The sequence below is a fragment of the Numenius arquata genome, chromosome Z (genome assembly GCF_964106895.1).
Source record: "Numenius arquata chromosome Z, bNumArq3.hap1.1, whole genome shotgun sequence".
In the NCBI taxonomy this organism is placed as follows: domain Eukaryota; kingdom Metazoa; phylum Chordata; class Aves; order Charadriiformes; family Scolopacidae; genus Numenius; species Numenius arquata.
The window spans coordinates 84,913,689-84,939,583 of NC_133616.1; the positions used below are offsets into that span (position 1 = coordinate 84,913,689).

The 25,895-nt window shown below is 47.6% G+C and overlaps 2 protein-coding genes across 6 annotated transcripts in view; one reads left to right on the plus strand and one right to left on the minus strand.

The window, feature by feature from the left end:
* Window positions 1-8,943, plus strand: part of CAST (calpastatin) — a 68,045-nt gene extending 59,102 nt beyond the window's left edge. For 3 of the 5 annotated variants that reach the window (XM_074165849.1, XM_074165848.1, XM_074165851.1), the window contains 7 exons: window positions 764-865; window positions 1,962-2,054; window positions 2,747-2,800; window positions 3,211-3,300; window positions 5,831-5,905; window positions 7,418-7,480; window positions 7,766-8,943. In XM_074165849.1, coding sequence (XP_074021950.1) covers window positions 764-865; window positions 1,962-2,054; window positions 2,747-2,800; window positions 3,211-3,300; window positions 5,831-5,905; window positions 7,418-7,468 — 465 coding nt within the window. In that variant the 3' untranslated portion in view covers window positions 7,469-7,480; window positions 7,766-8,943. Of the gene's footprint in view, window positions 1-763; window positions 866-1,961; window positions 2,055-2,746; window positions 2,801-3,210; window positions 3,301-5,825; window positions 5,906-7,417; window positions 7,485-7,765 lie in introns of all 5 variants that reach the window. The other 2 variants (XM_074165847.1, XM_074165850.1) reach the window with 2 other exon arrangements.
* Window positions 8,944-10,018: 1,075 nt separating this feature from the next.
* LOC141476914 (endoplasmic reticulum aminopeptidase 1-like) lies at window positions 10,019-25,201 on the minus strand. Its single transcript, XM_074165831.1, has 18 exons — window positions 24,708-25,201; window positions 23,996-24,134; window positions 22,344-22,478; window positions 21,674-21,794; window positions 21,185-21,339; window positions 20,831-20,944; window positions 19,964-20,095; window positions 19,279-19,410; window positions 19,019-19,111; window positions 18,448-18,605; window positions 17,337-17,416; window positions 16,795-16,978; window positions 14,388-14,544; window positions 14,113-14,297; window positions 13,261-13,422; window positions 12,255-12,395; window positions 12,066-12,147; window positions 10,019-10,887 (listed from the first exon to the last, which is right to left on the minus strand). The coding sequence occupies exons 1-18, from the start codon at window positions 25,199-25,201 to the stop codon at window positions 10,741-10,743; spliced, it is 2,811 nt and encodes a 936-aa protein (XP_074021932.1). The 3' UTR covers window positions 10,019-10,740.
* Between the last annotated feature and the right edge of the window lie 694 nt (window positions 25,202-25,895).

A 25,895-nucleotide genomic window follows, 5' to 3' on the forward strand; every position in this document is an offset into this window, starting at 1 on the left:
CCATCCAGTTTTACCAGTATGGGCTGTTGCAAAGTTAAATAATGTGTTGCCAATACTGGCTACTGGGGGGAAGGAGAATGTTCCCGAGCAGCAGTTGAGGTTAGTGGAGGAACGGGCAGTGCCACGACCCCCTTTTAATACCAGGAGAACTTCCCTTCCTGTCATTCCTGGTAGTGTTCCTGCCGCCTCCTTTCTCCCATCTGATCCGTGCAGCGGGAGCTCCCTCTAATGTTTCCAGCCTAATTTGAAAGGGGAATATAAAGCTCCTCCCACTTGGGTTCTAGCTGGTTTTAAGGACTTTTTTTTTTCTCAGCAGTGTCTGAATAAAATTGGCATGAATTAGCCCAAGGCCATACGTATTGTGACGATAAAGCGTTAGTAAGTTTTAATTCGGATTGACGCTTCCTTAGCAGCTGATCTGCAGCAATCGTGATGTTTGCAAAATGAATGGCATTGCCAAAACCCAATCTTTTCATAGAGCTGTTCTCATTACATCCAGTAGTATTATTTTTTGTTATGTGTAACAAAAAAAAGCTGTCAAAATAAATTGCATAACCCCTTCTTGAAATTATGTTTACTGTAGGTCTAAATACTCCATAATCTTTTCCCCCAGCTATTGCACTATGTTATAATTACAGAGGGAGAGCTGATTGTTCATTGTTCACTGAGGTTGACGGTTCATTAGTCAGTACTTACTTCAGCTTGATGAATTAAATTATTTTCAAGCTAGTTTGTGTTCACGAATGTGTTTATACTTTGTCAGGGAGGAAAAGAGATGGACGAGGCCTTGGATCTCCTCTCGGATTCCCTGGGACAGAGGGAGCCGGACCCTGATGAGAACAAACCAATGGTGGATAAAGTAAAGGTGAGAAAAGACATTCTGAAACTTGTGCCATCTGGGGGGAAAAACAAACAAAACACCAAAACCCCAAAATTGAGATACTTAACTTACTCCTCACAGATTTCTTTAAAATGGCATACTGCAACACTTCTTATGTTCTTATAGAAGCACATGGCTCGTGATTTTCAGATGTAGGTTTAAGATTACTAGAAAATTAGACTAAAAACTAGACTACTTGTCCTACACATAAGGCATATCAACCAGTTCACTTTTGCTTCTAAGGGCGTACCCGTCAATCAGCTGGATTACTTGTGGTTTCGGTGAAAAATGTGCAATTAGTTAATATACTTTAGCCATTTGAGGGTGTTGAAATACTACAGGAAATTTGCAATACTTTGATTTCAGTGCCTTTTATTGTCATTATTCTAATTATTTTTCAGGTGCCTTCTCTGGCCTCTTTCTAAAATTAATTTTGTGGCCTTCTTTTTGTTAAACTTTGACTTTTATAAACCCCACAGGTACCGAGTTCATCAGAAGACCTGTTCATTTAATCAGTCCCATTTTTGTACTTGCTTGTTTCTGTTTGTTTTGACTTCATTCAGTCTTTCTTCCTATGATTGTATGAAGACCTTTCTACTAATAAGAAAATCAGACGCATTTTTGCATAACGATAGTAGTAATAGCAAATTGTAAACTGAAATATTTAAGGTAAAGGACATTACCGGGGAAAAAAAACCCACCATAAACTGCCTGTGAATAAATTCAGGCTGGAATGTAGAAGGAGATCACAGTGGATGCATGAGATTTGGTGCAGAAGCATGGAGTGACTCCTTTCAGTCATATCGGTGAAAAGCAGAATTGAAAGGTGACATAATTGGGTTTTTATGCTGCTGTGTATATATATATTTAACTTAGTAAATGCGTACACTTATTGATGGCTACTAAATTTAGAACTTTCAGGCATGAGACATAGTGGAATAAATATATGGGTTTTTTTTCTGGTCGTTTTGAGATTTTAAATTCTAAAAAGGCAGCTGTCCTGAGTTTAACGTGCGCTCTGACTGACTGCTAATGTTTCTAGCACAAGTATTAAAGTTGTTAAAAAATTAAATGCTTTCAGGAAAAAGCTGAATCTGAACACAGAGACAAACTTGGAGAAAGAGATGATACCATCCCACCTGACTATCGGAAGCTTCTGGAGTCGGGTGAGCAGGTAAGAAAAAGCTTCGTTTTTATTTAGCAACTTATGGCAATCTTATGGCAGCACCAGAAACGCGTGCGTATGAGCCAGCCTGTCCTCTGGAATTCGGGGGAGAACAGGGGAGCTGAGTAGCTAAGTGTGTGTACTGTATTTATGTGTTAGGATTAAACATGTAAATATCGTGTACTTAGAGTAGCTCTGTGTATCCTCGCACATGTTTAATTCAGAAACCAAACAAACGATCAATTAGTATGTTTTTCTTTTTTTAAATTGGGCGATCTGAACAAATAGATCACATGGAACCACCCCGTAGCAACCAGCATCCTGGAAATTTATCAGTTTAGGTTCCAGTCATGCTGGCCGAGTGTTTTAGGTGCTCCAGAAAACCAGGTGAAAAAAGAGGGAGTCTCCCTTGAAACAGCTTGGCTTTAGCGTCCCCTTCTAAACAGGAGAAACTTGCGAACTGTGGATAACAGACAAGCGTTCTGAGTACCTTTGCTCCAAGTTTGGGGACAAAGTGTGTATTTGGATATTGTTGTGGTGGGACCCCTAAATCCCTGAGAAACTGCCATTCGCTGGAGGAAGTGACTGCTCTGGCAGTGACTGGGTCTTCTTGGTACCCTGTAAACTCTCGGTGACCAACTTGTACCGTAAAACTCCTCTGACCAGCTCAAAATTAAGATGTAATTTTTCTTCTTCCCAAGGGCAAACCAGCGAAGCCGACAGCGAAGGGTGACGTGAAACACAAGGAACAAAAGGTAACGTTTGTGGTGGTTTTGTTCTGTGTTGGTTCTGTGTTGTGTGCTCTGATCTTCTCAAAGTAGCGTCCTGGTAGCATCAAGTCACGATTCATCGCAAACTCTCATAAAGGCTAATGAATGCAGTAGGGAACAGTAACAGCATGGAGAGTAAAACTTCTGTGAAGAGTAACTCTTCATAATAAATACAGTCTTTATGCACAGCTGTGAATGTTCAGGTCCAGTATTCAAAGAAATTCTGTATCTTGGAAACGTCAAATAGACGTCTCTGTTCTAACATATGTGTACAGTTCAGGTATGGGGGTTTTTTTAAGAAAGGGATAATTAAAGCAGACGTAAATTCCTGAAATGTTAATTTGGCTGTGGGAAGTATTGCACATCGTGTGACTTCAGAACTGAAATCATTGCAGAAGCCCCGTGATGACTCTGCTGCTATCGATGCCCTGTCTGGTGACTTTGATACTTGTGCAAAGCCTCCTGCCACACCGCAGCACTCAAAGGTAGGACATTTTCTGCTAATAACTTGCAAAATAAACAGTTTTTCACTGCTTTGGGAAAGTTCCTCACTTGTCTTTGCTGCAGCTTGGTTTAGGGTTAGAGCCTCTTTGGAAGACTCTCTCCAGATGCAGTGATTGTCTTAGGGCTTTAATGGGAGTTTGATGCATCTTGCTGTTTACTAAATATCTGGAAGAAGGGAGGTTTGTGGAATTCGGGGTCTTCTAGAGACTTAAGACAGGTTTGGAGAAGTAAGTTGAGCAGAGAGGATTGTTGTGACAGTTCTTATACAGATTGGAGGCAGAGAAATCCTGCTCCAGTGACCGCATGTGCTACCCATCAGTAGCTGTAGGAGCTGAGAGACAGTTCAGAGAGAAATGCTAGGGGTAGGAAAGATTTGTAGGTGTGTTGGGGAAAACAGCAGAGCTGACAAGAAAGGTGAAGGAGGAATGGATTGGGGAGGTCCTGGAATCATAGAATCATAGAATTGTCTAGGTTGGAAGAGACCCTTGGGATCATCGAGTCCAACCATCTACCCTACACTACAAAGTTCTCCCCTACACCATATCCCCCAACACCACATCTAAACGTCTCTTAAACACATCCAGGGATGGTGACTCCACCCCCTCCCTGGGTAGCCTGTTCCAATGCCCGACCACTCTTTCTGTGAAAAATTCTTTCCTAATGTTCAGTCTAAACCTACCCTGTTGGAGCTTGAAGCCATTCCCTCTCGTTCTGTCATTAATTACCTGTGCCAAGAGACCAGCACCAACCTCTCTACAGTGTCCTTTCAAGTAGTTGTAGAGAGTGATGAGGTCTCCCCTCAGCCTCCTCTTCCTCATACTAAACAGTCCCAGCTCCTTCAACCGCTCTTCATATGATTTGTTTTCCAGGCCCTAAATGAGAGATAGAGCATTAATTTCTCGCATAATCATCTTAAACAGCTGGCAAACAGCTGTCAGACTTTTCCCAGCAATGTGCTGCCCCTGCAAGGCTGTGTGAAGTGAACTTTCAGGGGAAGCAGCGTAAATCTGGAGGTCACCAACCTGAGAGTGGTGTTTGAGGAGGGATGGTTGTGCTGGAAAAGCACATGAATAAGGGGGCGGAGGTTTGGTCCCCGTGTGAGGAGCATCATGCTCAGACCTGCTCTCTGCCTGCCCGGAACCCAGTGCTCAGTACCCTGAGCTTGGGCAGAGGGAGAGGTCCTGCAGGGCTTTGGGACATCCACCGCGCCCCTGCAGCCACCTCTTGGGCTTCCTTGGCAGAGGAGCCATCTGGGGACATCGGTGTGAGAATCATGGACTCCTTTTGCTTTTTACAAGAGCTCAAACTAGTTAATAACTTGTAACTCACTCTTGTTACCCATTTCCTCTTTCACCCTGTATCTGACGTGGTCCGTCCTGTGCCCTGGTCCCTCACCTACAGGCAGAGGGAATGGAGCACGTTTTTTTGAATAGTGAATGGTTTTTGTACTCAGCTGGATTAAGGAGATATCGTTGTCTCTCATCTGCCGCGGGATCCTGCCAGCCCGTCCTTGCCTTTTCCTGCAGCTGTGCCCTGTGTCCTGCAAGGAGGAAGGAAAAACAAAGCTGAAATTTATTAGCTCTTTGATCTTTGACCAAATGAGATATTAGCAAAGATTAAAGCCCTTGGGCAGACACGGCTGTGGACGGGTGACCAGCTCCCCAGTGAAATCCTGCAGTAGCTTCCCCGAGCTTTAACCTCACGGCTCCCACTTACCCAGAGCCAGTCATAAGTTTGTCCTGATGATTCTCTGTGCTTTCTTGCTGTGTCTGCTCCTCTCCTGGAGCGGCAGAGAAGAAGCAGCTTTGAAACTAAAGCTGAAATCAGGTGTAATTCCTGGGAGGGAAATAGCTGTGTTCCCAAGTAGCTCTTCTGATGGCTGCAAGTGCTTCCCAAGCGCTCCCCTTGACACCAATCCTTGGGTGGTTTAAGACAAACTATGGGCGCTTTAAGAGCTGTTTTATTGGGTTATGAGCTTTGGAGCTAAATCTGCTGCTGCAACATTATTACTTTGAAGGAAATAGGAGCTCCAGCTGTGTACACCATCTTTTTCACCTGTGTATGCTTCCCAGTGCCCTGGTCTCCCCCTGCATCAAACCAGGCCCCAGGTTCCAGCTTACGGTGGGTTAAGGGCAGTGATGATTTTAGACTGAACATTAGGAAAGAATTTTTCACAGAACGAGTGGTCGGGCATTGGAACAGGCTGCCCAGGGAGGTGGTTGAGTCACCATCCCTGGATGTGTTTAAGAACCGTTGAGATGTGGTGTTGGGGGATATGGTGTAGGGGAGAACTTTGTAGAGTAGGGTAGATGGTTGGACTCGATGATCCCAAGGGTCTCTTCCAACCTGGATGATTCTATGATTCTATGAGACGCAGGTGTCCTGCCGTGGCTCCTCTCCCGCCTTTACCATCCACAGCGACAGTGGTGTTACGGCAGGTGTCCAAGTGGGAGCCACCAATTCTCCCTTCTGTTTGTAACTGTAATTATTTTTTTTTTCTTTGGAGTGTAGGACAAAAGCGGGAAGGAAACCGTCACCACTAAACCAGCCCCAAAGGATAAAGGAAAACCCAAAGACCCCAAAAAGGTAGAAACCTATGTATTATAATATGGATGGTTACCACGCACTATAAACACCGAAGATGGGCAACTGGGTTTTGGATTCATATCACGTGGATGTTTCTTTGGGGAGAATTTTACATCAATGGGTTGAACTTGGTCCATTTTAGTAAGAGAAAAACACCTTTCTGTTTCAAGGGAAATTTTCAATATCGGGGGCTAAAATATGTTGCTTTCAGAGAGCGTGTTCTTCTCCAGGGTCTCAGTGCTCCACAGGCTTCTCCTTCCCATATTTGCTGGTCTGAGTCACACTTCACTCCTACAGTTGCCTCAGGACCCCCATCGCTCCTCTCTGTCCTTAATTAAAATTAAGTAACAGCATTCTAAAAGTGATTAGAATGTACTCCTTCAACCACACATCCGTTTCTCAAGTTACTATTATAATTAATTTTAAAAACATGAATGAAGACCTACATATATTCATAAATAAGTATGTAGAATGAATCTGGTGAGAAAAGGAAAGCAGTCGTTTCTATATTAAAAAATAAAATTAAAAAAGGTTGCTTGGCTGAGGCGCTCTCCCTCCATCTTCAAGCTCAAGCCAGGATTTCCTGCAGCAGTGTCTCACGTGTCAGATTTCGTAAAAATAAGCAATTTTATTGAAAAGTCCAGCAGCAGGGTCAGCCTGGGCCTGGTGCCGCCACGGAGGGACGTTGAATGAAGAAATCCCTGGGCCATTAGACCCCTGCGATCTCCTCACGCTTCTTTTAGCCCAGTGGTGATGTTTGGTCTGGGGTCCTCAAAAACCTTCGAGTATTTTTCTGTGTCCAGGCCGGCCGTTGGCTGCTCTGATCATGTTGATTTGCAGCCTCTGGCGGAGGGTTGTCACCTCCTTCTCTTCTGGTTTATGTTCTTGTGCACCTGTGCTCCCTGGCAGAACTGAAAAGTCCTAGACTTGGGGAAAAAACACTACCAAAACATATTTTTCTTGTGCTGAAAAACTAAATCCAGCTCTGTACCCGTTGTTAGGAAAACAACTGAGAAAATTAAGTATATTGCAGCCTAAAGGCTTCAGCAAATCTAACTGCTCATCCTGAGTAAAGCGAGGAAACAGCATAAATCACACGTTATAACCCTAAGAAATTTACTCTAATTAAAACGTACTTTTTTAAGCTAAACAACTAGTATCTCTCAACACTTAAAATTTTCAATGTAAAATTGGAAGGGATGCCATAAGTCCTCTTCAGAAGGATGTATTTTTAACCTGGATCGGTAGCACAGGCAAAACAACATTGGCAGCAGGATATGAGGAATTGTGGCTGAAAAACTTGGAATTCGTGAACTTTAGCTGAAACTGAATAAGGGATGGAGAAAAACAAAAATACACAGGACAAGTTACAAATGCGGTTGCTAAACTTTGTGTATTTCAAGTGCAGACGGTGTTTATGTCTGAACCATGACTCCTGGTGACTGTCACCCTTTTATTTCAGATTTTAGCTAGTTCAGAGTTTCTTACTCTGGTGCTTCTCTTGCTCCGCAGGCAAAGGGACAGTCCTCCGGCGGCAAATCTGAGAAGCAGAAAACGAGCTAAACGTTAATGTCGGTGGGTGAGAGTCCTCCCTCCCTTCCTCTCTGCTCCCTGAGCCGCTGCAAACACAGCTCACGGGGGGTTACAGAAGCCGGGGTTTGTTGACAGTCCTTTAACTGCCCCGAGACACTTGGGATGGCCTTGGACTTCTCTGTCCCGGGGCAGAAAAGGCCTTTCTGTCTGTCACCGGAGACGTCGTTTCCCACAATTCTTCCCAGATCTCCTTTGCGAGTATTTTTCCCCAAGTTAAAGAAGAAAAGCACCCTTTAACTTTCTTTTTCTTCTTTTTCTTGCCCCCAGGATCCTGGTGCATGATGTAAAACATCTTCTTTCCTGTTGGTGGATAATGATTCCTGAGCAACAAAAGCTGATGCAAAAACCCTGTGGTTAATTCTGGGTGGTTTTTGCACAGCGATACTTGTTGGACTTTTTTTTCATATTTTCTTTTTTTCCCACTAGTAGACTAAGGTGGTTTGGTGGTTTTTTTCCCCCCCCTAGCCATTCATTTTATTATACTCATATACTTTGACTTTTTTTTTTGTAATTTTCTTTGGTTTTCAGAGGGACAGAATGCTTTATATTTGCAAGAAATATATTTCAGAAATGAATAGCAACGCCAAAAAAAAAAAGTTATATCTGCAGACTTTTGCACATAATTTCCACATAGTGCCTGTAAATCTCAGAAAAAAAAAAAATTGTATATGCTATAGCATTTTTAACGTTGCAGTGAGTGCGTTGAGTGTTGCGGAACGTCTCGAGCTTTGGTCAGCCCCGGCCTGCGCGTGGGAAGCCACAGGGAGGCTGCGGGTGGCCAAAGGGCGAGAAACTGGGGATTAACCGCTTTGTGGAGCGCGTCCAGTAATGAGGCAGGTATTCTGGATGCTGCCTTACCTGTAGTTAGAACAAAAAAAACACACCACATAAGGATTTTAGGTTTTTTCTTTTTTTTCCATTTCCAATCCTATCTGTACCATTACTGCGGAATTTCAGGAGTCTCTTGGACTGAGCAAACGCAAATCCTGGTGTAACGCCGCCGCCGTCGCAGAACAGCAAATAAAGGAGGTGCCTGAGCCTTCAGCAGAGACCGCGGGGAAGTTCAGCTCAACAGGCGGACCTTTTGTTGTTTTTTTTTTTAAAATTTTGCACTGTTTCTAGTCCTTGCTTCCGCTCCTGGCGCCCCAGAGGGGGATGCAGGAACAGGGCAGAAGCCGCTGCTGCACGGAGCGACTTCGCGTTTGGCTGCTCTGGGGGAGAAGGGGCCGGAGCCCGGTCGGGGCCGTGGGAGCGGGGTTTGCCCGGTGCCTCTGCGCGTTTCCCTCGGCTCTGGACGCAGAGGAAGGTCCCTTGTGCCCGCAGCGGGAGCTGTGGACAGGGAGAGCCCGGAGGCTTCACTTGGGGATATTGAGACTTTAGGCTGCGCTCGCAGTCCCTGCCGGGAACCTGTGTCACACTAATAAAGTTTTTAAGAACGCATTTTGACGTTCATGGCTTGCACCTTATTGCTGCTGTTGCCTGAACAGCTGCTAAAAAGGCAAAAGAAACCCTAGAACTAAAATGAATATAATGTTTTTTAAAAAAAAAAAAACATAAAATACTTGTCAGAGATGCTTCACGAACGCCCTCACAATCTCGCCAAGACCCAGCTGCAGTTTTTTCCCCCTTTCCTTTGGTTTTCAGGTCTCTACGGCAGGTAGAGAATGTACCGTGTGGGCGCCCCTGCTGCAGGGAGGCGGCTGAGGGATCTAAGGCACAAGCGTTTCAGGAACGAAAAGAAAGTCACAGTTTTTCCTCAGTGAGAATTTCTGTTCGAGTTTTGTTCGAGACGCCAGGGGTATAAAAGGATACGGCGAGTGAAAGGAAATGGTATTTTCTACCACATTTTGGCCCCCAGCAGCAGAACTCGGCTGCTTTTCCAAGTCCTGATGACATGGGTTCAGCTCCCGGGGCTGAGAATTTCTGACAATTTCTGGCTGAGAACAGAGCAGGTGAGGCACAGGCAAAACCTTACAATTAGTTCCAGATTACACGTTTTTTTTCCCGAAGTCTTTACTTTTGTTAAAGTTTCTGGCTGTTTCAGCAGATCGGTGAGGAAACCGAGATGGGTCAGAGCCACAGAGGGAAAAAACATGATGAGTCAAGGCAAGGGCACGGCTGGAGGAGCAGAGAAATCAAGTGCATTTAAGCATGTGTGGTGATTAATTGGATTTAACTAAAAAAACCACCACCAGTTTAGTACAGAAATAGAAGTTTTCTGTAGGTAAAGAGAAGGCCATTCACAACTGACTGTTAAAAAACACAGCCCTCCACCAAAAAAGCCCCCACCGCCAAGATTTCAACTTGGCTTTCTTGAGGAACTGTCCCTTCTGAGCCGAGGGTGTCGACAGCCTCTCTCCTTACAGCAACGTGCTGACAATGCTTGCATCACCTTACTGTGCGCCCGTCTGTCCTAACGTCCCCAAGCACGTGTGACCTCAGCTGCGTTTCGATCGGGTGAAAAAGGGATAACAAAAAGCAAAAATTACTCCTAAAACCGATGGTTAATCATCTGAAGAACAGTTAATCAACTTTTTATTATTTTTGCACACAAAATGTTACGTGTTATTTCCTGAATGTTACCTAAAGGCACAAGAGTATTTCGGGCACAGGTGAAGTATCCCCATCATCATCACCAGCAGCAGCAGCAGCAGCAGCAGCAGCAGGAGTCGGGCGGAGCTGGAGGTGGCGTCTGGGGACTGCAGCGTCGCAGCGTCGGCACCACCAGCCCCAAGAGATGGCCCTGGTCGTTTTCACCTTGAGATGCAATTTTAATTACGGTTGGTGCTTGGGGTGTTTTTTTAAATCCGTGATGCCTGATCCAAGGTGCATGTTTGTACAAATCGCTCCCCAGGGGACACAACCCCCGAGGACAGGGACGCGGTGATGGCGGCGATGGAGTGATGGCGGGGGTGACGCCACAGGGTCAGGGCGGGCGGGTGGAAAAGCTCCTCCAGGCTGTTTGTCTCCAGAACCTCCCACTCTGTCAGAAGCAAAGCATCTCACGTTTCCAGAGGTCACCTCTCCACAGGCCTGAGTTCACAACATCCCCCGTCCCTCTGAAGTGTCACCGGGAGAGGGATCAGCAGAGGGTCCGGGCCTGTTCCCAGAGACCCCCAGCCCCTGAGCGTTGTCGTCGGGCTTCTCCCAGCGCCCCCCAAACCAACCCAGTTACACCATCCAGCCGACCCTCCCTTCTCACAGCTGCTCGGTTCTGACAAAAACAAGCGAAGCGCATTAATTCACAGAGGGTTGTTTTGCAGCCACGTTTTGAGTTTCTCCATATTTCTGTCCATCCATCGTATGTTGTCCTCAATGGTTTCCAGAGCCTGCTGGACGCAGCGAAGCCGCGCACTTTTTTCATCCAGAGAACTGAAGAATTCTTTCACCTGTTGACAAAAACGAGAACAGTTGATGAAGAAGCAGTAATGACCTGTGGTTGCATGGGAAGACCAGGAAGAAACCTGTGATACTCAAAACTGGCCTTGGGTCTTCCACCTCCCTCTTCTCCCCCACCCTCCACCCCAAGAACCGCTTTTTAAAGAGATTTCATATTGGCTCAATCTCACCAAGTGAGGAAGAGTGACAGGCTGAGAGTTGGGGGGGTTCAGCCTGGAGAAGAGAAGGCTCCAGGGAGACCTTGGAACCCCTTCCAGTCCCTCAAGGGGCTCCAGGAAAGCTGGGGAGGGACTCTGGATGAGGGAGGGGAGCCATAGGAGGAGGGGGAAGGGTTTGACACTGAAAGAGGGGAGATGGAGATGAGATGTGGGGAGGAACTTCTTTGCTGTGAGGGTGGTGAGAGCCTGGCCCAGGTTGCCCCGAGAAGCTGTGGCTGCCCCATCCCTGGAGGGGTTCAAGGCCAGGTTGGAGGGGGCTTGGAGCAACCTGCTCTGGTGGGAGGTGTCCCTGCCCAGGGCAGGGGGTGGCACTGGAGGGGGCTTTAAGGTCCCTTCTAACCCAAACCAGTCTGTGATTCTGTGATTGCAAATTAGACCATAAGAACAGGCAGCTGAAGGAACCGTGTGGAGGATCCACCTAGTTTCTGCTCATTCATCAAACCCTTGTGGCTGTTTCCATGGGGACGTCACTGGGGAGACTGAGTGTCCCCTGCTCTGCCCAGGGGCTGCCCCCGAAGCCGGGCCCTTGGTGGGGGCTGCTGCTGACCCGGGCAACGCGGAGGGACAGACGGGAGACCTCACGGCTGGTTTTAGAACGACCAGGGGAGAGGCCCCTACATTTGCTGGCCTCCAGCCCATTCGGAGGAGCAGCAGAGTAACTCACTGGTAGCTCACTAGTTCCCAGAGTGGGTAGAAAGCACGAAGAGGAGCGGGTAAAGCGCGACAGGCAGACGGATGTTCACACTCTGCTCAAACACCGAACATCCCCCTCCTCGCACCAACCTCCTGCTCTCCCCTCGGTGACCGAACTCATCTCCGCCACATCCTTTTCCGAGGGAAAGGCAGGGAAACCCTCGCGCTTCACAACCCGTCACGCTTCTGCCATGTTGAGATTTAATCCAAGTTTTCATTTCCATTATACTACAACTATTTTTTAAAAAACATCTCACCTGTGTGAGCTGAGACCTTGTCGAGTACTGACCCGTCACTCCAGCGACGATGGCTGCTATGGAATTCGAACCCAGTTCAAATCTGGCAAAAAGAATCACCCATACTCAGAAAACACCTATTTTTGCAGACAGCAGAGTTTTGAAGTGAAATTGGATAGAGAGGGCAGTAAAACAACTCCTGTTCCTTACTTTTCCACTAATTTCTCCCAGTTCTCTTTCAAAAACGTCCAGGCTAGATGATAGCCAGCTGGGTTTTTGGAAACATACACAATAATATGAGGAAGATCCTGAGTTCTTAGGATGTCACCACGCAGACCTTGATCCATCAACCTAAGAATTAACAACAGAAACGGGAGTTGTGTGGTTAAAGCTGACAAATTCGTGATCAGGTACTTAGTGTCTGGGTGAGGATTCCCATTTCTAAAGGTCCCCACACGTCACTTCTTCTCACAACCTGCTCCTCGGCCACATCCATCTTTCCCGTTTGTTGTTTTCACAGTTACAGTTACTTGGCAGACCAGTATTCTGAATATAGAGCATAAAAACGAGGCTACATTTTGCTCCAACTCAGAATCTCCAAATTAATATGACCTGCGCTCCTCCCCATTAAGAAAGGTATTTATTTCTTCTACACTGTGTCAGTGGAAAATCCAGACCTGCAGGTGCTGCTCAGGACTAAGGTGACCGAACAGCAGTGCAAGGCAAAGAATAACGAATAATAACACCACGGAACAGCTGCAGTGCACCTGCAGGGACCTCTGGACACTCTACATCCATGTCCCATCCTGCCACCCCCACCAATGGCAGAAATCACAGAACCTGTGGTTTGAAGCAAACACCTGAAAACCTCAGTGGGGCTCAGCTCGCCTAAGAGCAGCAAAACTCAAATTTTGGTGAGAAATGTACAGCCTGTCATCAAAGTCACCAGTAAGGTAAATGAAGAAGCGTCTGTCAAGCAAAGAGAAGGCATCCTGTATTTTGTCCTCATTTGTTACTGCCAATTCCAGGCGCGTTAACACCAAAACACAGCAGTGAAGAGGAGCAGCCGCTCCCTCCCACCGTATTAACTCCGCAAAGCACTTCATACACCGTGAAATTCAACAGCTGTGAAACAGGTCCCTGAACAACCCTATTTCCTGCTCCAACATCAGTAAATCCTCCCCAAACGCACTTCTGCTCCCGAGTGACCACTCACCACCGCAGCTTGTCCGTGCCCCCGCTGAGGCCGAGGGCCAACTCGATGCTGTGTCTCTCGGCGCTGAAGGAGGGCAGCCCGTATTTACCCAGGAGGAAATCCCAGCCCCGGGGTGTCTGTGCCCCGACAGTGTACACCGCTGTCTTCACGTCCGCCGGCAGGCTGCGAGGGCAACACCGGGTTATTCTCTGCCTCGTGTTTGGGTAGAAACACAACCACGTTGCCATCACGCAGCAATTAGCGTGGTAGACAGCTCATTAAAAAGTACCAGATCCTCAGGGGGATCATAAAGTGATCCCCGTGGCTGGGAAACAGCTAAATACATCAGGCTGTATCCTGGTATTGCTCCTGCCTTGGAAATGGCTTCCAGGAATTCTGGGCTCATCATTCCTTTTTTTTCCCCCCGTTATTTTTGTATATTCCTTTCATGGCTGTGCCCCTCAGGTCCCCTTTGGGCTGCCCAGAACAACCTCTCAAATATTCTGGAGGGTGTTTTAGGGAGTTCTTACGTCGTGACAAGACACAAAAATCAGGGGAAGCTGATGAACAGCAGATAGCTATTTTTACAGCAGGGATAGGTCAATCTGCAGACATGGAAATGAAGGAATACGTGTTATTTGCACTTTTCTGAACATTTTTAACAACGCAAGCTGTGCAGTTCCACACGATGTATGCGCTAGTTCGGGGACATATTTTGCACCAAACAGTGCAGGCACCGTGAAGCTGAAGTACAAGGTACAAAACTACCAAGGTTCAACTTACAAAAGGACTGAAATTTAGCTCTTTTTATAAATTAACTCTAGTGCAATTAAAGAGAGTATCAGAAAAATCAGTAACAATCACAGAACAGACCTCAGGCTGCCGTTGGATTTCTGCCACTCTGTGAAATACGCTCCGGCTTTCTCCAGGCAGGGCCGGTGCTGGTGCCGGCAGGCGAAGAGCAGGAGCGAGTGCCTGAGCAGCCTCTCCGACACCGAGCCCTCGTCGCTCCAGGACTGCGCCTCAATCAGCTCTTCGAACAGATGGACTATATACTCCTAAAACAGGGAAGCAACAAAGACACGTTTTAAGGCGCGTTTTACAGGGTGCAGGCAGAGTTTGAACGTTCTAGATGCTTAAAATGTTACCTTTAGCTGTTTTTCTGTACCATCCATCCCGCCCCTCTCCATGAGCCTGTGTATAGGAATCAGCTCGCTTAAACCTTGGAGTACAGGCATGATTTCCCTTTCATGTTTCAGGTACAAGGTTAAATCAAAAGCTTTGGAAATCGGCAATTTGTTTATGCTGGGGAAGTAGAAGACAGGAGATAAAACAAGTTATGATTAAAACTTAAAAGCAAAATCCATGACAAATTTTTTTTCAGAAAATTACACAAACAGGAAAGCCTGGAGGGTATTTTCAAATCTCTTTCTAACTTTGCTTTTTGAAATGAAATGTGGCTCAGTGGCCTCCCAAGCTACAAAACCTAACGTTTAATCTTGGAACTAAGAAATGGACTGTCGGTGAACAATTTAGAATCATAGAACCATAGAATTGTCTGGGTTGGAAGGGACCTTCAAGATCATCAACTCCAACCATCAACCTAACTCTGGTAAGAACCATCACTAAACCATGTCTCTAAGCACTACATCAACCCGTCTTTTAATATTTCCAGGGATGGTGCCTCAACCACTTCCCTGTGCGTCCCAGAAAGACGGACGTTTTGCCAGGGTTATCCCAGGGCAGCCTCTCCCTCCTGCTCTCTCCCACTGCTGCTTTTCTTCTGCAAACCCTGCGCAGACAGAGGGAATCCCACCACCAATACCATCTCCTCGGCAACAGCTCGACAGGCGGGTATTTATCCTGCAGTAAAGCTCAGAGCCACAGTCTCAGCGGCTCCTTCCCCGTCCTTACCTCACTTGGCGAACTCCCTGCCGCGACACCCCTCAGCGGTTCCTTCCAAGAGCAAACAGAGAAGACACAAGGTCTTTTCCCGCTCTCCCTGATTGTTTGTGCATCCTCCTGTGAGCCCTTTTTCCTGCTTCCTTTCCATGTCAGCTCCCTCCACACAGTCCCATGTTGTCCTTACTCACCTGCCTCCTCTGCCTCAAAAAACAAGTATCTTCCAGCTGTCATAAAACAAACCCTGCTTGACTCAATTAGCATCCCTAATTACAGAATCACAGAATCACAGAATGATATGGGGTTGGAAAGGACCTCTGGAGATCATCTTGTCCCACCAGAGCAGGGTCACCCAGAGCAGGTTGCACAGGAACGTGTCCAGGTGGGGTTTGAATGTCTCCAGAGAAGGAGACTCCACCACCTCCCTGGGCAACCTGTTCCAGGGCTCTGCCACCCTCACAGGAAAGAAGTTCCTCCTCATGTTTAGATGGAACTTCTTATGTTCAAGTTTGTGCCCGTTGCCTCTTGTCCTGTCCCTGGGCACCACTGAAAAAAGACCGGCTCCATCCTCCTGACACCCTCCCATTAAGTATTTATAGGCCTTGACCAGATCCCCCCCTCAGTCTTCTCTTCTCCAGACTAAACAGACCCAAGTCCCTCAGCCTCTCCGCATAAGAGATGTTCCAGTCCCTCATCATCTTTGTAGCCCTCTGCTGGACCCTCTCCAGCAGTTCCCTGTCCTTCTGGAACTGGGGAGCCCAGAACTGGACCCAGTGCTCCAGATGGGGCCTCTCCAGGGCAGAGCAGAGGGGGAGGATGACCTCCCTCCACCTGCTGGTCACACTCTTCTTGATGCACCCCAGGATGCCATTGGCCTTCTTGGCCACAAGGGCACAGTGCTGGCTCATGGTCATCCTGTTGTCCACCAGGACTCCCAGGCCTTTTTCCTCAGAGCTGCTCTCCAGCAGGTCAGCCCCCAACCTGTCCTCCCCAGGTGCAGCACCCTACACTTGCCCTTGTTGAATTGCCCCTTCCTCCTTCCCTCTCTGAGGAACATGCTGAAAATCTTCCTTCTCTCTCCTCTTTTCAGACTAGAAGGGCCTTTCCTCTGTCACCTAAATGACAATCATGACCAGCCCTGCCGATGTCCCCTTGAACTGATCTTAATTCACTGCCCTCTCTCTGCGGCAATGTAGGCTCGGACCAGGAGTTAATTGTGCCAGCTCGTTAGCTCTCTGTGCCAGGCTATGCACGGGTGCTGGCAACGTGCCTCCAGGACACAGCCTTTTCCCATGTGTCCACAGGAGCCAGCAGTAACCCCCATCGTAACCACGTCACATTTCCGTGACCGTCACTGCCTTGTTCCCAACAATGGCTGTATTTTACAGGTGAAAAACCATTATCCTAGTCCATTGCCTCACACCAGCGTCCTCCCTGTTACCACGTCTTGATTGAACTAATAAAGGCTGAGATAAATCCATCCCAACCAAGAGAAACCCCGGGCTTACACCACCGTAAGCAAGGAAAGAACATGCTCTCCCTCTAATAACAGATTTAGCGAATATTACAGCCATTATCAACACTTCCTTCCTCACTGCAACGTGCTCATAAACAGAGTTTGCATTTTTTTTGGACTCAAGCAGGAGGCCGTACCTCACCAGCTGGAACACGTTGTTAATGAGACTTGCTCTGTCATTGCTGCTAATTGCTGTGTGGTTCTCCTTCAAAAGGTCAATCAGAGGATCCCATCCGTCCTCCTCATAGTGCACGATGTAATACCCATTCATGTCCACGTTGAATTTCACCCACTCCACCTCTTCCGGAAGGATAATGACATCTGGGAACAAAAAAATGTAACTCCTTTTTTTCTCAGTGATTCAAACACACCCTCGTGCGACACCCAATAATTCTGTTATTCTCATTTTGGCGATTTAAAGAACACAGTTACACGGTTTCTAAATATCTTAAGAGATCAATCCAGTGATATTGTACAGCAGGGGGTGGCACCGGATGGTCTTTAAGGTCCCTTGCAACCCAAACCATTCTATGATTCTGTGATTATTGAGCTGACAAAAAATTGCTTCTTTGGCACCAGTAGTTCCAGTTCCCCCTTCTGAAAAAAAAGCCCACGCAAAACCAAAAGGCCTGCAAACAAACTCTGAATTAATTAATCACCTTTTAATTAAATAAATTACCTGCTTTGGTTGTCATCAGAAACCTCTGAACAGTGTTGGATTTACTGGTGATGTAGGTGAGTGGGATGTGCCACAAGTACCTTTTGCAAAGGAGAGGGCTTTGTTTAATGGAAGAACTTTACAAAATCTTCTCCAGCATGTCCCAGTCCCCACCCCTGACCTCAGTGGCAAGCCACAGGCACCTACACAGCTTCTACTTCCCTTGCTCTGGGGGGGACTGACACTGAAGCCGCAACAACACAAACCTCCCAGCCCGGTCCCACTGCATCTCTGCAGCTTCTGGCATCTTGTCCAGGCATGCAGGGTCCAAGGGCAGCTACCAACCATCAGATACACCCAGAAGGACTCCTGGGCAAAGAGCTTGGTCAGTGGCTCCTCAAGGAACAACCATAAAATCCAGGCTGGGCAGAGAATGGCGGGACAGCAGCCCTGAGGAGGACTTGGGGCTGTTGGCGGGTGAGAAGCTCAACAGGAGCCTACGGTGTGCACTGGTAGCCCAGAACCCCCCCCAAATCCTGAGCTGCATCCCCAGCAGCGAGGCCAGCAGAGCGAGGGCAGGGGTTCTGCCCCTCTGCTCCACTCTGGGGAGACACCACCCAGGTGCTGCCTCCAGCTCTGGGGCCACTATCAGAAGGACATGGAGCTGTTGGAGCGGGGCCAGAGGAGGCCACGGAGATGCTGGGAGGGCTGGAGCCCCTCTGCTGTGAGGACAGGCTGAGAGAGTTGGGGGGGTTCAGCCTGGAGAAGAGAAGGCTCCAGGGAGACCTTGGAACCCCTTCCAGTCCCTCAAGGGGCTCCAGGAAAGCTGGGGAGGGACTCTGGATCAGGGAGGGGAGCCCTAGGAAGAGGGGGAAGGGTTTGACACTGAAAGAGGGGAGATGGAGATGAGATGTGGGGAAGAAGTTCTTTGCTGTGAGGGTGGTGAGAGCCTGGCCCAGGTTGCCCAGAGAAGCTGTGGCTGCCCCATCCCTGGAGGGGTTCAAGGCCAGGTTGGAGGGGGCTTGGAGCAACCTGCTCTGGTGGGAGGTGTCCCTGCCCAGGGCAGGGGGTAGCACTGGGGGAGCTTTAAGGTCCCTTCCAACCCAAACCATTCTGTGATTCTATGATTTACCCTGTGGGTGAGGGAGCATCTGCTCCCTTCAGGTAGCGCTCCTGCTGCAGGTGGACATTCTTCCCTCTCACCACCACAGTCACCAGGGGAAAGCCCTTCTGCAGTGTCCAGGTGTCCATCATTGCTCTCACATCAAGAGTCTCTCCTTTAGTCCAGTGCTGCTTTTCAGCACAGGAAAGAGACAACAGGTAAGGAGAGGAGGAAGAGGGGAATACACAGACAGGGACGGAGAAATGGGTACATGAGAACTCTAAAAGCTCCTCAGTATTTGTGAGCTCTACATAGGTGTGTTTAGACTGGGTAACTGGGGTTTTTTGCAGACATTTTCATGTTAGTTAATGACTTCTCTCTAAGTGCTGCTGTTTTTCAGTCAGCCCCACGCACAGTCTCAGAGAAAACAGATTTCCAGTGGGACCGAAGGAACTCCACCCTGTCCCCAGGACTGTGCTCCAGTGGTGGAGAGTGCTTTCGGGAGGCGCACGTGTCATCGCCACGGCACATAACAGCAACGAGAGGGGGCACAGGGATGTGTCAGTCCTACATACTGGCAGGAAGGAAAGCAGAGGCTTACCGCGCTTGAGGATGACTGAGCAGCTTGTTGGCTGCTCCTGCAAAAACCATCACCTTGTAAGTCGTTTTTATCATTATCTATTGTAGGGCAAATCTGGAAGGAAAAAAAAACCAAAACAACAAAGTTTTGGGTCATCTAGCTTTGATGTCATAATCCTAAGAGCTGGTCACAGACTTCAGTAATATATTAAAGAGACAAAACATTGGTAAGAAGTTACAAAATTTAAACAAAAAAAATAAAAAGGAGTAAGGAATACTTGCATTTGTCATGCTGTTCCACAAATCTTCATTTTTTGTATTCTGATAGCTGTACTTCTGCAGGTACTGGACAAGCCCAGCTTTAAACACGTCAGCGGTCAGGTAGTCCCTCAGCATATTTAATATACAGGATCCCTGAAAAAAAGAGTGACAAAGTGTTTACAAAACTACCCCTTTGCTGCCAGGGTGCTTGTTTCAGAAAAATTTCAGCTTACCACCGATCTACACAGCAGTTCACTTTCGTATGTCTCTCTGATTAAAAAATAATTGGGTTTTATGTATATCGAAACAGTACTTTGGTTTTCTGTGATCATTACTCTCAAAAATATCACTGACTGAGTAAGCTGTTATTATTTTTTTAATTACTATACAAGCCAGCACCACATAATGCTCCAGTGAAAAATGCTCCTTGGGTTAAGAAGCTAAAAAAATGGTTTAAGACTAAATTGATACAGAGCAGATAGAAGAAGTAAAGGCTTCCTTGTTTTAGAAAGGGAAAAGGCAACTGCCATTTGAACCCACCCAGGTGCTTTGGACGAGGAATTATTCAAGTCATATAACAATTAACATTGTGTCTCAGGGACATCGCATATGTGGGGGTGAAATCAGTAAAATGAATTGTCTATAGTACAGTCTATAGTACTGTCTACATAGTACAACTGAAATCAACAGCAGTTACGTATTTTACCTTCTCATAAGAAACATTATCAAACATTTCTAAAATTTGAGCTGGGTCTTCAACAGGAGTAGAAATGGGGTGTGAGGAATTTAAGGCATCCACTGCCATGGCATCGAAACATCTCCGTAAGAAATAGTCTTCCTAATGGAGGCAAAACCAAATATTACAACTCGCTCAGTGACTACTGAAACCCTACTCATTCACTTTTCAGGCCATTCCACATGATCTTTTAAATCACACAAAGAAAACATATATTTCTTTTTATTCCAGAGCAAACCCCAAAACAGTAATACAGACAGCCAAATGACTTCCAGTGTTTCAAACTAACTTAAACAGTCGAGACAGCGAGACTTAAAAATAACTCCAAAAAGACATCTGCACATTCCAGTGGTTTGAGGACAGAGTGGTCAGTAACCACCAAACAAACTTAAAAAAAAAAAAAGGTGAATTTCCCTATTATCACGCCACTGTAATGCTATGGCAAAATTCTGCCCAGATGCACTGTCCATCTCACTTTGGTAGAAAATTTCACGTATCGGACCCCTGCAAAAGCCTGTGGAAGGATTGTAATGTTTTCAGGTCTGATCTGATTTGATGAAATAAGATAAAATAATTTCTTTACATTTTTGGAAGTCTAAATGTCTTTTAAAAAAACAGAATACACTTTCCCTGCAATCATTAACTTCCATCATCAGTTCCTGAAAATATGTACATGCAGTTAAATCAACATTCCTATCCTTCCCATTAATATCAGATAATCCCATCACACAGAAATGTGAAAGTGGTTCACAGCACAAATCAGCTTGATCTTTATCCTTGCTAATTAGTGGACTTAGGAGGCAGTTATAAAGCAAAAGAGCAGTAGCAGCTGCTTACGACTCTCAGCTCTGGATGGGTAACGCTGACTGAGACGAACTCCATAAACTTTGCAAACCCTTCGTTTAGCCACAGGTCGTTCCACCACTCCATGGTGACTAGGTTGCCAAACCACTGGGGGAGAAAAAAAACAGCGCTTCTGAAATTAAATGCACAATTTATCACAAGGGTTGCTCCTGACCTGTAGGAAGCTGCATTTATAGTATGTTACTGACTGCTACAGAACTTTTTTTTAGTGGTACAGTGTGCTCTGGCCTCAGCTTCAGCTCCAAAAGCCCCCTACCCACGTGGGATCCATCAACCCCGACCCCTATGCAGTTCCACCTGAACTCCTTATTCTTCCCCAAATCTCACCTGATGAGCCAGCTCATGGGCTATTATCATAGTAATCCCAAGTTTAGAAGACGCCGAGGACCTTTCAGGGTCATACAACAAGGCAGATTCCCGGTATGTGGTCAGTCCCCAGTTCTCCATAGCACCCGACTGAAAATCGGGAAGAGCTGCTAAATCTAGAAAAAACATTAAAAATACTACTAGTACCATTTTAGTCAATCAAGAACTCGCTTACCCATTCATCCCACTTCACAACTGCTCCTGCACAGGCACATGTACCACACATACTTCTCAGGGCTCTCTTAAATGTAATTGCAAACACATACTTTTAAGAAAAAAGCTCTACACAGAAGAGAAGGATCTTCAGTTCCCAGTGGAGCTTTTCAACCATCCTGAAGCTTTAAAAGCCAAACTGGGCCCTGTCTTAAGACTCTAAATTAATGATTTTGTGGTATTTTACTCTCTGTGCTTAATAACGTTCTCAAATACATTAAATTGTTTAGCACTTACCTTGTTTAGGTAAAGGATATGGAATGCTGAAGTAATCCTCATAGAAGTCCAGAAGTTTCACCGCCGCATCCAAGGCATAACCCGCTTGGCTGATCTTGTCTGGCACCGAATACACAGAAACCTACAGGGGACGAGCAGGCAGCACGTCAACACCAGCACCAAAAGCTTACTCAAGCTGTTCTTTATTACTTGAGTGACCAGAAAAGGGACACCAGAGCACATGCCTAACGCCTCTCCCACAAGGGCAACCAAAACACTTGCAGAAAAACATTATCAGAATTGGGAATACAAGTTTTAAAACTACCGCACCCCCACAAAGGTTTCTACTATTTCCAGCTTAGAGTCGTCCAGCTGATACAGGTTTATTTTAGGGCTGATTCTTGGCAAAAACTGTATTTCACTTGCCTTTAACTATATAATCCTAGATCAAACAATGTTGCCAATACATATAATTATACAAAGAGTAAGCCCATTACCAAAAACTTGTGAAACTCATAAAGCTCAGAAAGCAAACTAACCATCCAATTACAAAACTTATTTCTTTCTCTCCTTTCATTCTTGCAAAATGTTGAGATATATAAATCTGGTGATTTAACTGAAAAGTAAACCACTATGTATTCATACAGACTTAAATACAAAAAAAGACTCTTAGAAAATGAGACAGAGTTACCTTAACTCCGTGACGGGTTATTTTGCTGATGGATTTAAAATCCGACACGATGAAGGCCACGAGGTACGTGCTCATCTTGACAGTGGTGTCAAAGTGGTCCTCAACGAGCCAGGGAGTGATACGGACAGACTTCACCTGAAAAACGAGGGCAGCGCGTCACCTGTGAGGACCCTGGCACCAACTACTGTCATTGGTAGTTTCTCCTCAGTTTAAAGATACTACATTTTAAAGACAGGTGCCACGTTACAGTTTAAAGATATTACATTTTAAAGGTATTATACTGCATCACAAAGGTACACTGGAGAGAAGTCGTCCCCACTCTTACCCTTCCCCACAGAGAGAAGGAAAACACAGCAGTATGTATACATATGGGAGAACTTTCATTCGTTATCATCACTTCTACACCAGTAAAACCAGACAAAATGAAAACCCTGCTCCGTGCCTCAGTTTTCTGCCGGCACTGATGAAATTAACATCACACTACTACAGCTGACCAGAAGCTGTATAAATCTCAGCAGCTGTTGTTATGCAGGAGAGAAGGGAACTCCTCCAAATCATGACTCAATTACCTCAGATACCTAATTTGGCATAAAATGAGTCACGTGCTGGAGGTATCCATGTCCCCTCTGGGTCACAGATCACCTCAGCTAATGGACTTAGACCTGCAACACGTTTAGCCTCAGTGAACTCTAACTCTGGCACTCACTCCTTACTCATTATTTTATCTATTTCTCTACAAAAGAACTGGGGTTTTTTTATACCAACTTTCAAAATTTTTCATTTTTGAAAGGCTGAGGGGTGGGAAGTGCTGTTCCCTCTTATAAGGGTTAGTTTCCTTGCAAACCAGCAACTAATAGAACAGAAGAACTTATGAAGAATCTCTTCACCCAAAGCAAGATCAAACATACAAAACAAAGTTAACCCTATATATGCGTACGTATTTATAATCACAAATAATATTTGTAGCTACTACACGTACGGCACTTTCACTCCGAGATGTTTTTTTGAAGTCCAAAGTAATGTTGTTGGTTTTTTTTCACAGAGAAGGTCCTACTTAGCTGACAATTAAGTTAATACACTTCAATCATGTACTTATCCAGATATATTTCATCACTAATCTTGAAAGCTAAGAGGAACATGCATTTTGTGAGTTAAGGAAAGCTTTTGGAGACTATGTTGTGCTGATCATTCCTGCACTTCCACTGAGAAGTGGGAACCCATAACGATGCATGATTTTCTTCATTCCTTTTTAACCTTGTGTCAAGACTCCTGGCAATAGCACCATACTGTCCTGTAAAAGAACTGAGGTAATGGCAATGGAATGGAATGGAATGGAATGGAATGGAATGGAATGGAATGATTTGGGTGGGAAGGGTGGCCTTCGTTAAAAGGCCATCCAGTCCAAACCCCTGCCACAGGCAAGAACATCCTCAACTGGACCAGGTTGCTCAGAGCCCCATCCAACTTGTCCTGGAATGTTTCCAGGGATGGGGTATATCCTACCTATCTGGGCAACCTGGGCCAGTGTCTCACCAAACGCATTCAGGTCACCATTCCCACTAACAGCAATTGCCTGGATATTCTGCTCTCCTTTTGCTTTTGTGTTTACGAGATCATCAGTCAACAGCACATCATTAGAAGAGTCCACCTACAATTGGCATATTGGACAGCGCGAGGTGCTCTGGGTCCCTCCTGATCTTAATTGAAAACCTGGCTTTGAAGGCTGGTTCATCGAAACATGGGAAGGCCATTCGCGCAGCCGTCGGCTCAAACTGCGTTGCTGCAAGCACTCTGAGTGGGGCAAAAAATAAAGGTCGAACACCATCATAAACACAAGTGATGTGTGAAAACAGAATAATTCACATTTCACATAATTTCACATCATTTCAATTTTACACAGGAACTACAGGTACTACCGAAAGCTTTTGCGTATCGTCACGGAACGGTTTGGGTGGGAAGGGTCCTTAAAGCCCCCCCAGTGCCACCCCCTGCCCTGGGCAGGGACACCTCCCACCACACCAGGTTGCTCCAAGCCCCCTCCAACCTGGCCTTGAACCCCTCCAGGGATGGGGCAGCCACAGCTTCTCGGGGCAACCTGGGCCAGGCTCTCACCACCCTCACAGCAAAGAAGTTCTTCCCCACATCTCAGCTCCATCTCCCCTCTTTCAGTGTCAAACCCTTCCCCCTCCTCCTAGGGCTCCCCTCCCTGATCCAGAGTCCCTCCCCAGCTTTCCTGGAGCCCCTTGAGGGACTGGAAGGGGCTCTAAGGTCTCCCCGGAGCCTTCTCTTCTCCAGGCTGAACCCCCCCAACTCTCTCAGCCTGTCCTCCCAGCAGAGGGGCTCCAGCCCTTCAAAAAGGGTTACCTGAGTTCTCCTTCCCGGGTCCTGTAGGTGCTTTTATAAAAGCCTTGGAAAGACTGGGAGAGGTTTGCCATGTACTGGATGTGGAGGGTGTAGCTGTGCCCGGCCCGCAGGGGCTCGGGGATGAGAAGTGCCACCTGCTCCAAGGCTTCGTGCTCCAGCACCCGCGCCTCCAGCGCCGGGTGGCCATGGCCAGCCTCGACGGTGGCCCTGGCGATCTGCAGGCGCTTGCTGTGCAGAACCACCGCGCCGGTCTGCCGGGCCACCTTCACCTCGATGGCGGCGGTGCCGGCGAAGGTCAGGGTGGTGAGATTGGGATGGATGAGGAGGCGGTAATGCAGCGGGACGACGTCCTTGGGCAGCCTCACCGCCTGCCAGGGGAAGGGCCCGCTGTCCCCCCCGCCGAGAGCCAGGGCCGCGCTCAGCAGCCCCGCCAGCCCCGCCGCCAGGGCCGCCCACGGGCCCGGGGAGGGCCGCTCCCGCCGCCGCGCCGCCATCGACCCCCGCGGCCTGAGGGAGCGGGCAAGACAGGGCGGGAATTGCCCCCCGAGCACGGCCCTGAGGCGGGCGGTGTGAAGGGCGCTGTGAGGGGCGACCCGCCGCCGGACCCGCCGCCGGGGGGAGCAAAGCGAAAGCGAAAGCGGCGGCGCTGAGCGGCGGCCCCGCCCGGCCCCCGCCCCGGCCCGGCCTCCGCCGCGGGGGGGGGGCCCGGCCCCGGCGCTGCGGCTCGGTGGCCGAACCGGATCCGGCTGGGGGAGAGGGCGAGAGGGGCTGGACGCGGTGACACCCGTAGGGGACCGGCCCCGCCGCCCCCCCCGGCAGCCGGAGGGGCCGCCCCGGGTCCCGCTTGCCCCCCCGCCCCCGGGGAGCCCCGCCGTTCCCCGGGCGGCTGGAGGGGCTCTGCCGGGCGCCGCGGGGAGCCCCCGGGAGCCGTGGCTGCTCCCCAAACCCCGCAGCGCCTTCCAGGGGGGGGCCCGGGGTCTGCCGGGGTGATGCCGGAGACACGAGCTCCGGGAACCAGCAGCGGTTCAGAGGGGAGACCCTGTTTCGTTGGAGGTCGGGTGGGAATCCACGGGGCCAGCGCACCTTCCCGGGGACGTTCACCCGCTGTTTGGTACCTCGAGCAGGCTCCGTGTATTGCGTTAAGGGTTAAACTGTAGGGAATGTTCTCTTAGAGAAGAAATGTAGCTG

Bases quoted from the DNA above. Each gene is read 5' to 3' on its own strand.
- LOC141476914 (XM_074165831.1), bottom strand. From the start codon at position 25,201: ATGGCGGCGCGGCGGCGGGAGCGGCCCTCCCCGGGCCCGTGGGCGGCC. The intron at 20,945-21,184 runs GTGAGATTTGGG...TTTCTCCCCCAG, and splicing joins CCCATGAGCTGGCTCATCAG to TGGTTTGGCAACCTAGTCAC. The intron at 16,979-17,336 runs GTAATTTATTTA...TTTTGTTCCCAG, and splicing joins TCTGATGACAACCAAAGCAG to ATGTCATTATCCTTCCGGAA.